The sequence below is a fragment of the Leucopleurus acutus genome, assembly GCF_964270905.1.
Source record: "Leucopleurus acutus genome assembly, chromosome: 17".
In the NCBI taxonomy this organism is placed as follows: domain Eukaryota; kingdom Metazoa; phylum Chordata; class Mammalia; order Artiodactyla; family Delphinidae; genus Leucopleurus; species Leucopleurus acutus.
The window spans coordinates 45,587,720-45,598,897 of NC_139159.1; the positions used below are offsets into that span (position 1 = coordinate 45,587,720).

Genomic DNA, 11,178 nt, shown 5'->3' on the forward strand with positions numbered 1-11,178 from the left:
CAAGCAGTTTGGCTCCAGAGCCTACACCCTTGACTACTGTACTGTACTGCTTCATGTAAAAATATCCAAAATAATTTTCAGGGCCTAATCTTGTTTATCAACTCATAGTGCTATACTCCCCAACTCTACCTCCTTGAAGAATCCTCATTCTTATCTTTTATGTCAATAAATTTAGGTATGTAAATAGCAGAAACTTTTCCATCTAGCACATTATTCTATATGATAATTGTTAAATACTGATGAATAGTGACAGCTTTTTTGATCCTTTGCTGTATGCTAGACACTGCTAAGTACTTTCCATATACATTATCTTATTTAATCCTTACAACATCCCTTTGAGAAGGTGCAATTATTATCTCTCAGGAGACTGAGACTTAAAGAGGTTAAATAACTAGCTCAAGATCATACAGCTAGTTAAGTGGTAGTGTGGGACTCGAGGGACATTGTTCCAGCTAATGATTAAGAACTCTCCAGACAATAGGGGCTTCTTAGACAATGGGTGAATTTCCAGGATGTCCGGCCGCCTTCCGAGAAGGAGGGAGATAAACAAAATGTAAAAAAGGTGTCTGTCAAAGACCAATCAGGAAGCTGGGGACAAGTTCCCTCTCCGGTCTGAGCCTAAGCCGGGACCAATCAGCAGGAAAACACAACCAAATCTATAATTTACATACGGGGAAGTGGGAACCTATAAAACTGACATATTCGCGCCCAAAAGGGGTTCCTTCTTCGACCTCCTGCGTGAGGACCAAGGAACCCCGGTGCACCGGCCTTCAATAAACCTCTTGCGTTTTGCATCGGCTTCCGACTCTTGTTGTTTCCTGGGCGAGTCGAAACTCCTAGGAGACCGCGTAGGTCTAACAGTAGATCTGGGCCTTGAATCCCGTTAGAATTACTCCAAAGTCTGTGCTCTTAAACTCGTTATTGACTGGGCGATTTTTGCAGAAACTAACTCCTATGGCCGGTGATTTGTTATTAAGTGATATTGATATGTCTCTCTGGTCAATAACGTTCGGGTAACAAAAGACATTAATACATTTCTAGTCAATGTGTTATAACTGCTCTTCCCAAGTGCTTCTAATATTATCTTTTGGTTTACCAAACTTTTCAAATTAGCATGACATTTCTAAATTAACCTCAAACAAATAGGTATATGTAAAATGTTAACGTGTGTATCTAAGAATGTTACAGCAGCATTGATATGATAATTTTGCAAATATGGTGTTGTTTGGATCAATGGTTAAATCACCTAAGATATATTTACACAAAAGATGACTCCGCAACAGCTTTAAAAATGAGGTAGATCAATATGTAGTTACATGGAAGAAAGCAATCTGTAGAGTAATATATACAGTAAAGATCCATTTATGTAAACAAGCCAAAACCAAACTAGATGATTAAGTATATAATGAATAGAAAACTATCTGCTGGTTACACTCAAAACTCTTAGCAGTGGTCATCTTTGGGGAGGTAAGTGGAATGGCCAGTGAGTGACGGGGACTTTTACTTTTTTTAAAAAAATTTATTTATATATTTATTTTTTGCTGCGTTGGGTCTTTGTTGCTGCGCGTGGGCTTTCTCTAGTTGCTGCGAGTGGGGGCTGCTCTTTGTTGCGGTGTGTGGGCTTCTTATTGCAGTGGCTTCTCTTGTTGTGGAGCACGGGCTTTAGGTGCACGGGCTCCAGTAGTCGTGGCTCGCGGGCTCAGTAGTTTTGGCTCGGGCTCTAGAGCGCAGGCTCAGTAGTTGTGACGCACAGGCTTAGTTGCTCACCAGGGCTCGAAACCGTGTCCCCTGCATTGGAAGGTGGATCCTTAACCACTGTGCCACCAGGGAAGTCCTGGGACTTTTACTTTTGAATCTACATAATTCTGTGTTGGAATTTATTCTACAACAAGGAGGTATTCATGTAGTAGTTTCTGAAAATGTTAAAAGACTTCAAAGAACAAACACAAAATGGTTATACATAGCCTTATTACCACGGTGTAAAAATGTAAAGCCAGAAGTAAGCTTTGAGAAAAAAAGTTGGAATTTAAACTTCATAGTTCCCCCACCTTTATTTAGGTAATAGGATTTAGTGTATACATTAAACTTTTAAAAAATAAATGAACAGAATGACACAAAGGAAAATCTGCATGCTATTTTATTTCCATTAGAAAAATATTATCTATATAAAATTTGGTCCAGTTTCTTCTCCTTTACCTCTACCATTCAAACTTAAATGCTTTAATTTTACTCAAGTAAAAGCAGAATCATGTATCTGACATGAGAACTAAATAGTTCACACCATTAAATTAATAGTTTAATTGAATTAGGTGTGCTCTTTATTATTTCTCAGGAATAGTGACTCATCTTTCCTACATGCTATTTCCCTTTACTTTTATTTTTCTGAGTAACTATGTAATGTGTGTCTCTTTTCCCACATCCAGTAATGAGTGTTACAGAAGGGTAATTTATAACATCAGTAACTAGATTCATCACTAATCTTCAACTCATGTTCAATTCCCCTTATTATACGGTATTTCCATAATAACTTCAGATATTTCAGTCAACCTTACACTTTCTAACAAATACTGTAAAAATTAAGATGTTAATTTAAAAACATTATTAAAATTCCAGACTAAATAACACTGGGCCCACTTAGAGCGATGCTGTCACGAGAGGTCCTTGGACAGCTACTGCTTCAATCTCAACATGGCCTCCCTGTCAGGAAAATAATGAATAAATTAAGAGAGCGCCATAATACCTACTAAAAACATATGCAATTTTTAACATACGCATTTTTAACATTAAACTTATCAAAGAAGTAAAGGAGGGGGCACATGCACCAAGAATCTACAGTAGGCCAGGTTATCATGCTCAATGTGTTCGTCTATGTTAGCTCATGTGATTCCCACAGCAGCTCTATTATCAGGGGTTCTCTCAATGCAGAGGATTGATACACTGTAGCTTAGAAAGGTTGTTTAACCCATCCCAGGACACAAAACCAAACAGCAGGGCTTCCCTGGTGGCGCAGTGGTTGAGAGTCCGCCTGCTGATACAGGGGACACGGGTTCGTGCCCCGGTCTGGGAAGATCCCACAAGCCGCGGAGCGGCTGGGCCCGTAAGCTATGGCCGCTGAGCCTGCGCGTCCGGAGCCTGTGCTCTGCAACGGGAGAGGCCACAACAGCGAGAGGCCCGCGTACCAACCCCCCCCCCCCAAAAAAAAACCAAACAAAACTAAACAGCAGAGGTTCAAACCCATGTCTTATAACTCCAAGTTCGGAGCTCCTTCCATCACATTCTATACCCAAATAAATTTGAAGATACTGATCATTCCAAGTAACAAAAAATTAAAGCAACAAAAATACCACTCATAGAAGATAAATTTCTTTAGTGGAAAATTGCCAGAAGTCCATGAGAGCTGCTTCTTTATAGGTAGAAATACTGTGCTGCTAAGGGGCATAGGAAGAGCTTCTAGTTCGACTAGAATACCAAAGTAGGAATGGTGAGAAATCTATGAGCCACTGGTTTTCAGATGACTTTTTCTAATAGAAGGTCTAGTGTTTTTTTGTTTTTTGTTTTTGTTTTTGTTTTGGCCACGCCGCGTGGCTGGCGGGCTTAGTTCCCCAACCAAGGATCAGACCAAGGATCAAACCCGGGCCCTTGGCAGTGAAAGCACAGAGTCCTAACCCCTGGACCGACCGCTAGAGAATTCCCTAGATTTTTTATTATATGATAGAAAAGTAAAATTTTTACTGCAGAACTCACAGACCTGGCTCAGTTTATAGTCTCTAAGTAACAGTAAAACAATACAGCGCTATTTTAGTTTTTCTCACAATTTAAGTACTCTGATTCTGTTGTGTTCATGTCCATGTGTGGCCTTGATTTTTAATTTTCTTAATTTTAAGACAAATGTGTACTTACTTTGGGCAAAGCAGCAACCTGGTAGGCAGCTCTTGCAGGAAAATTACTCTGGAAATCTAAATTTAAAAGAATTTCATTTCAGTTTTCAGATACTATGCTGAAACTCAACACTGCAGGATCAAGAATCTGGTAAGTGCTTCAGCTATGTGTCAGTTCTTAGATATAAGCAACGTGGAAAAAAAGAAGCTCATATTTATATTTGATAAGATATTTTGCCATGATTCCCATGATGTTTAATATTTAAAAAAGAATCTTAAGTTTTCTGGGGAAAAAAATGAAAATACTCACATACTCTGACACTTTGATCTTGTTTGACATGAAGGAGGTTGTTTTTAAAGTGATAATTATAAGTAATGATGCCTTTTCCGTGTTATACCTTTGTCTTATCTCACCAGGTGGTAGGGATACTCATTTTCCCCACTAGGACAGCAATGTTAATAACAGATAACACTTACTGAGTGCTTACAACGTGCCAGCATCTGTTCTAACATGTTTACATGTTGTATTAACACATTTAAAATTCCAACAACCTTATAAGGTTTTATCCCCATTTTGCATATGAGGAAACCAAGGCACAGAAATATTAACTAACCAGCTAATGATTCTGAGAGAGTAGAACAGAGGTGGTGGCTAGACCTTATCACAGCGATAATAAATACAATCTATGTGTTGAAAAATGATTAGGAGGGCTTAGAAAGCCTGAGGAGGGTATAACAAAATGAAGCTTTAGGGAAATGGATTTGTCCGGTTGTAGTATGTTATTCTAGGGAATGCAATAGAAATATCTTGGATGTTTTCATGGGGGGGACACTGTGTGTTTCTAATCAGGCTATTAATTCTTTTAGGACAGGATCTATGACCATTTCTTTAGCATCTCCCAACATTCCTAATTCATAATGGACACTTATTAAGGTTAATAGATACATTTCTCTTTAAAATGGAAAATAGTAATAAAGCCAAATTACTTACATTGTTTGTAGATGTCATTGACAGTATTGAAGTCGTTTATGTCAGCCAGCAAAACCGTTGTTTTTACCACTAGGAGATATATACATTGTCATTAGGTTTATTTAGTTATTTGGTCTGATCCAAAACATTACTTAGAAAAACAGTACTGATGAAATAAATTTCATATTTTAAGGCAAGACAAGAAAAATTTAAACATAAAATTTTTTTTCCCTGCCCATTTAGTCCTCCTCTGTCCCCTCTAGTGTGCAGTGTGCATCTGCACTGAGCATTAGCCGGACCCCTCCAACAACAGAAATACCTGCCCAACCATGAAGTTCAGTTCTTCTTCTGCTGGTGCCAGCCATGTGACCCCTTAGAACATAACATTTCTTACTTATGACCTTATTAATGGCACTAGCTATATTACTTGTGTTCTGCCTATTTTACAAGATTCTTGTTTCTTGCATGATCAAATGCGACTGAGCCTCCAATAAAAATAATAAGTAGATGACTTGAAATTATTCACCTAAAATATAATTCTACAGGATCAATGATTATAATAGTGTAACTCTAGATATGGGAAGAAGCAACAAGAGAGAATCATTTCCTGGCTTTTGGCTACTATTAACAGAGCTTTAGTCCACTAATAGGACACCGAGTGGCATAGCAATGAAATCCCCACCTGACCTGGGAATGAGCATTTCTAGCACAGCGGGACAAATTGGTCACGAAATGCCTCCCAAACCTTGGCTGAAATTAAGACTGAAAGAGAGGGGATTGTAAAGTAAGAATGCTGCCCACCATCCAGTTCTACAAGAATCAAGTCATTAGCCACTGCGGTCGCTGACCTACAATATATTGAGAAAGGAATTCAGGTAAGAGATCAGGATAAGGCACTTTGTGCTCTGGGAAAACCGGCAGAACCAGCCCTCAGATATTTTCGGGAGAAAATTTTATGCACCTAGTTTTTCACATGTTCCCATACTAAGAGAAGCACTAAAACCATTAACTAAGATATCTGTTCCTCGCGAACAGCAGTAACATTCTGCCAAGATGTGTGCCATTTTGATTGCATGCACCTCTTTGCCAAAATCATATATATTCTGGCCTTTCCCCTTACCTCTTTGGAACAGTCCTCTGATCTTTCTGTAAGTCTGCCAGGTTATAATCCTCAGGTTGGGTCAAATAAAATTTTCCATTTTTTTCTTAGATTGACTAATGATTAACTTTTCATTGATATTATGTATATGGCTCTGGACTGTCTTGATTAAAATGGGACTGAAATTAAACCAACTTCAAATAACAAAGATATGGCATGATATATTACTGGATGCCATGTGTTCTTCAAAAAGACCCAAGAAATATCAAACAGAAATGTGAAATAATATCAAGTTGCTCACCATTTGTGAAGTCACAGCCTGCTGCTTTCAGAATTTCACCCATGTTTGTAAGAGCCTGTGAACCGAGGTAAGAAAGGCCTAAGGCACTGATGCTACATTGAAGCTTTAATTCAATTCAATTAACCATCTTTACTAATATCTCCTTAAATAGCCTATGTTGCAGAAAAATCTCCCTTTTCTAGGAAATTCTACTCTTTGTAGGCCACCTCTATACAAGTGACTTGCTTCTTGGCTTTCTTTAATGGAATGAATCTTTCTGAAATACAGTGAGAAGTTGCCTCCTTTTGTGAGGAAAAAGACTGAAGTCTCTTCCTCAGTGCTAGAATGGTGAAATTCTCAGCCAATGTCCACTAAGCTAAAATAGAATTATTACTGGGGCTCCTAATTCCATATCACTCTGAGGATAAGTATGAGCTAGTAAGCATTAAAACCTGTTTTCTTTAAAGCAATATTTGATTTTAAAAAGGTTCTTTTCCTTTTTCTCAAAAAACAATAGTAGTAAATTGTGTACATGTTTGATATTCTGGGCTTTGGAAAAACATTAGTTTTTCACCCTGTCCTTAATTTATTATTTTTCAATTCATTCTTCCACTTTGATTGGTCACATTATAATAGTTGATGACTTAAAAAAATTAATCTTCTAAATAGGTAATACATAGATATGACAAAAAATTCAAAAGCTATAAAAAAGCATATACAGTGAAAAGATGTCTTCCACCCCTACTCCCCCTCCCCAGTTTCCTTCATCAAAGGTAACCACTGTTTCTAGTTTCTTGTATATCGTTCCAGAGACAGTCAATGCTTGTACCAACATAAATGTATGTATCCTTAGACACACACACAGAGGGTAGCTTATTGTGCACGCTGTTCTGCATCTTGGTTTTATTTTATCATATAATAATTTATCTTGGAGATCTTTCCATATGAATTTACTTGTACAGATGTAGCATGATTTATTTATCTAGTTCCTCATGGATGGACATTTAGATTGTTTTCTATCTTTGGATATTACAAATGACTCAGTGAATGTATTAAATTATAATTTAATTCCATTTATTGGATTAGAATTATATCCCCCATTCTTATTTAAAAAAAACGTACTGCATGTAACCTTTGATATTTCTCTTTCTAACAAAATGTTGACTTTTACTTTTGTGGTGGTGGATTTTTTTTTTTTTTTTGCAGGTCATTGGCCCTGATAAAACAATTTCCCAACCCAGGTGGAAGTGGCAAGATGTTTTCAATAATTCAGGGTTTTTCCCTCCCATTTTACTGAAATATAATTGACATATAACATTTATTAGTTTTAGGTATACAACATGATGATTTGATACATGTATATACTGTGAAATCATTACCACAATAAGTTTAGTTGATACCCAGTAATTCAGGTTTAAGGTCACCTTGGAAAGTAACATCTTTTTTTTTTTTTGGTTGTTAAATGAGTCATCACATTTCCAACTTTCTACTGACATAAAACTGTCTTTAGTTAACCAGTAACTTAAAAAGTACTTATCTGATTATCTCTATAATAAACAAACCAGCCAAATGGATTCTTAATACTCCTCAATATTAAAAAGGAGTAGAGAAAGGAACTTCAAATGTGGAAAATGACTCACTTGTTTAGCCTCTTCTGCCACCCCTCCTGGCACAAGCTGTCCACTTGCAGGATCCATGCCTAGCTGTCCTGAAATGTAAATGGTCCTGTCGACTAACACAGCCTGGCTGTAATGAACAGAAATCCAGGATATACGTAAAACATAAACATAAAATGTGAAACTCAATGCTAAAAGATTTCTTTGCTAAGACACAAAAAGAACAAAATGTAAAATAAAATAATTGATAATTGGACTTCATTGAAATTAAAACCTTTTGCTTACTGAAAGACATCTTTAAGAAAATGAAAGCCCAAGTCACGGACTGGGAGAAAATATCTGCAAAACACATATTTAACAAAGGACTTGTATTCAGAATATATAAAGAACGTTTACAACTCAATAATATAAAGACAACTCAGTAAAAAATCGGCAAGTGATCTGAACAGACACTTCACTAAAGAAGACATACAAAAGGTGAAGGAGTAATGCAAACCAAAGGCACACTTATGATACCATCACACACAATAAAGCATCACTGATAGTAACAAGTATTGATGAGGATGTGGAGAAACTGGAACCTTCATACTTTATTGGTGCAAATGCAAAATAGTGCACACTGGAAAATAGTTTGGCAGTTTCTTAAAAATTTAAGCAGGGAATTCCCTGGTGGTCCACTGGTTAGGACGCGCTTTCACTGCCGAGGGCCGTGGTTCAGTCCCTGGTGGGGGAACTAAGATCCCGCAAAGTGCGAGGCGCGGCCAAAAAAAAAAAAAAAACACACATACACATAACATACAACCCAGCGACTTCTTTCTTAGACAACTACTCAAAAGAAATATGTCCAAAAACTTCACATGGATATTCAGAACAGCATTATTCATGATAGCAAAAAGGAAAAAAATAATAAAAAACACCCACGGATAGATCCAACTAAAGACTACATATTATTTGATTCTACTTATATAAAATTCTAGAAAAAACAAACAAAAAAAGCAGCAGAAAGTAGATTAGTGGCTGCCTGGGGTCAGGGGTAGGGGTGGGAATTGAACACAAACGGGTATGACGGATTGTTTTTGCAAGGGGGGGTGGTTTGCGGGGTTGATGTAAATGTTCAAAAACTTGACTGTGGCAGTAGGTGCATGACTCGATACATTTACCCAAACTCATGGAACTCTGCACTTAAAATGGTGAATTTTGTATGTAACTTATACCTCAATAAAGCTGTAAAACAAGCAAAAGAAAGCAATGCCAAGAGCACTTTTAAGAAAATAAGTAATTAGACAAGGTTGATCACTGCTGAAGGGTCAATTAAGAATCCACCTGTGAGGGTACACTTTTCTGCAAAGTGCAGAAATTATTTTCGGAACTGATTATTTCTGTAATGAGGATACTAAATATCAGAATTAGGATAAGGTCTCAAGAAAAAGCATAAGCTACATTGAGACCTGAAAGAGAGCCAAACACATCAACTTTAAAGGCAATTTATTTGTTTTTGGATAAAGAAGGCCCCGCCATTGTTTCTCTTAACTGTGATAAAAAAATATACATCAAACATAAAATTTACCATTTTAGGGACTTCCCTGGTGGCGCAGTGGTTAAGAATCCACCTGCCAATGCAGGGGACACAGGTTCGATCCCTGGTCCAGGAAGATCCCACATGCCGCGGAGCAACTAAGCCCGTGCACCATAACTACTGAGCCTGCGCTCTAGAGCCCGTGAGCCACAACGAGTGACGCCCGCGCGCCTGTGAGCCCGTGCTCCGCAACAAGAGAAGCCACCGCGATGAGAAGCCCGCGCACCGCAAGGAAGAGTAGCCCCTGCTCGCCACAACTAGAGAAAGCCCGCGCGCAGCAACGAAGACCCAACACAGCCATAAATAAATTTATATTAAAATTTTTTTTACCGTTTTAACCGTTTTAAGGTACACAGTTCAATGGCATTAAATGTTTAAAAAATTTTTTTTGATAAAGAAAACAATATCAATTTAAATTTAGAAGTAAAATTTGTTTTACCCCATTTCATGGTTATTTAGAAAACAAGATATTCTCATTTATAATTTTCTAATTCCCTATAGTTTGTTTTCCAACATGCTCCCAACTTTCCTATCTTTCATTTCATGGCATTTCCCCTGATTTGCAGACCGTTATCTTTCTTCTTTATAATTTTAAATACAAAATTGATAATTTTATAACACGTAGTGGGTCTCTCGGTGGGCTTCCCGCCTTCCCGGGTTCCGTTTCCGGGTTCAGCATGTTGCATGAGGTTACCCGGTGAACCCCGAAGGCCTGGCGCAGCTCGGACCCGGACTGGCCCAAGCCCCTAAATTCCGACCCCACAACCCCCGACCCCACAGGCCCCGCGTCCTTCTCAGCTCCCACAGGCCTCCTGTACCTGTAGGGACCAATGGCCGCTGGGGCTTTAGCGGTGCTGATCACCTTTCTGATCAAAGCCGACATGGCTAATCCTTTTTCCTTGCCGCCCCTCGGAGACAACTACCACGTATGCTGCTTCTACTCGTGTCTCACGGGTCTGAACAGCTGGGGCTAGAATCCCTGCTTTAAAGAGTCGCTGGTTGGCGGGGGGGGGGGGGGGGGTGTTCGCTCGGCATTCTGGGAGTTGTAGTTTCCTTGCGACTCCGGGCCACGTGGAGGACGCAGTCACAGTGGCGCATGCGCTCTCCAGCTCTCTCGCCGCGCACGTCGCGCCGGGGACTGTGGTAGAACATTGTCCTTCTGACCTGGGACCACGGAGCGTCTGGCAGGTAGGTCGTGAGGGGCTGGCGTCCGCCAGGGTTCGCAAGTATGGGGGAGTGTGTGTGGCGGTCCCCGGGCTCCCCTCCGATTCTCTCCCTCACACCCAGCTGACCTACTCTTCTCTTGCTGCCTGCGCAGGGGCCCCTCTTCCTGCCTAGCACCTCTTTCTGTTACCCAAGAACTGGGTTCACGTCTTGGTGGATGTCAAGACAAACAAAACTAAACAAAACCAAAAAAACCAACCAAGACAAAGATCAGGAGAAGGAAGGATTTATTACTTGCTGCAAGTAAGCAGAACACCGGGGATCTTTCCCAAAGCAGTATCTCCCCAACAGAAAAATTGGGGAAGTTTTAAGCTAAGGATGCATGCATATTCATGAAGGGGCTCCAGCAGAGGGGAATTCAGCATTGAATTGTGGCAAAGGTCAACAGAGTCCAAGCTTTAGTTGAAACCTCCAGGGTCATAAGAAAGGTCAACATCATCTTGGGTTAGGTTCTGTTGATCTGGTGATTGAGTGCTCGAGGGGTTTCAGATTCTGCAGAACAGCTCAGGAAAGTGCTTCAGGCTAATCTTGCCAT

The 11,178-nt window shown here is 39.4% G+C and overlaps 1 protein-coding gene across 1 annotated transcript; it reads right to left on the reverse strand.

Annotated features, from left to right (window-relative positions):
* Window positions 1-1,490: 1,490 nt before the first annotated feature.
* Window positions 1,491-10,375, reverse strand: RIDA (reactive intermediate imine deaminase A). Its single transcript, XM_082858981.1, has 6 exons — window positions 10,238-10,375; window positions 7,868-7,973; window positions 6,249-6,303; window positions 4,870-4,938; window positions 3,901-3,956; window positions 1,491-2,697 (listed from the first exon to the last, which is right to left on the reverse strand). Exons 1-6 carry the CDS (start codon window positions 10,300-10,302, stop codon window positions 2,635-2,637), a joined length of 414 nt encoding a protein of 137 aa, XP_082715107.1. The 5' UTR covers window positions 10,303-10,375; the 3' UTR covers window positions 1,491-2,634.
* Window positions 10,376-11,178: the final 803 nt, after the last annotated feature.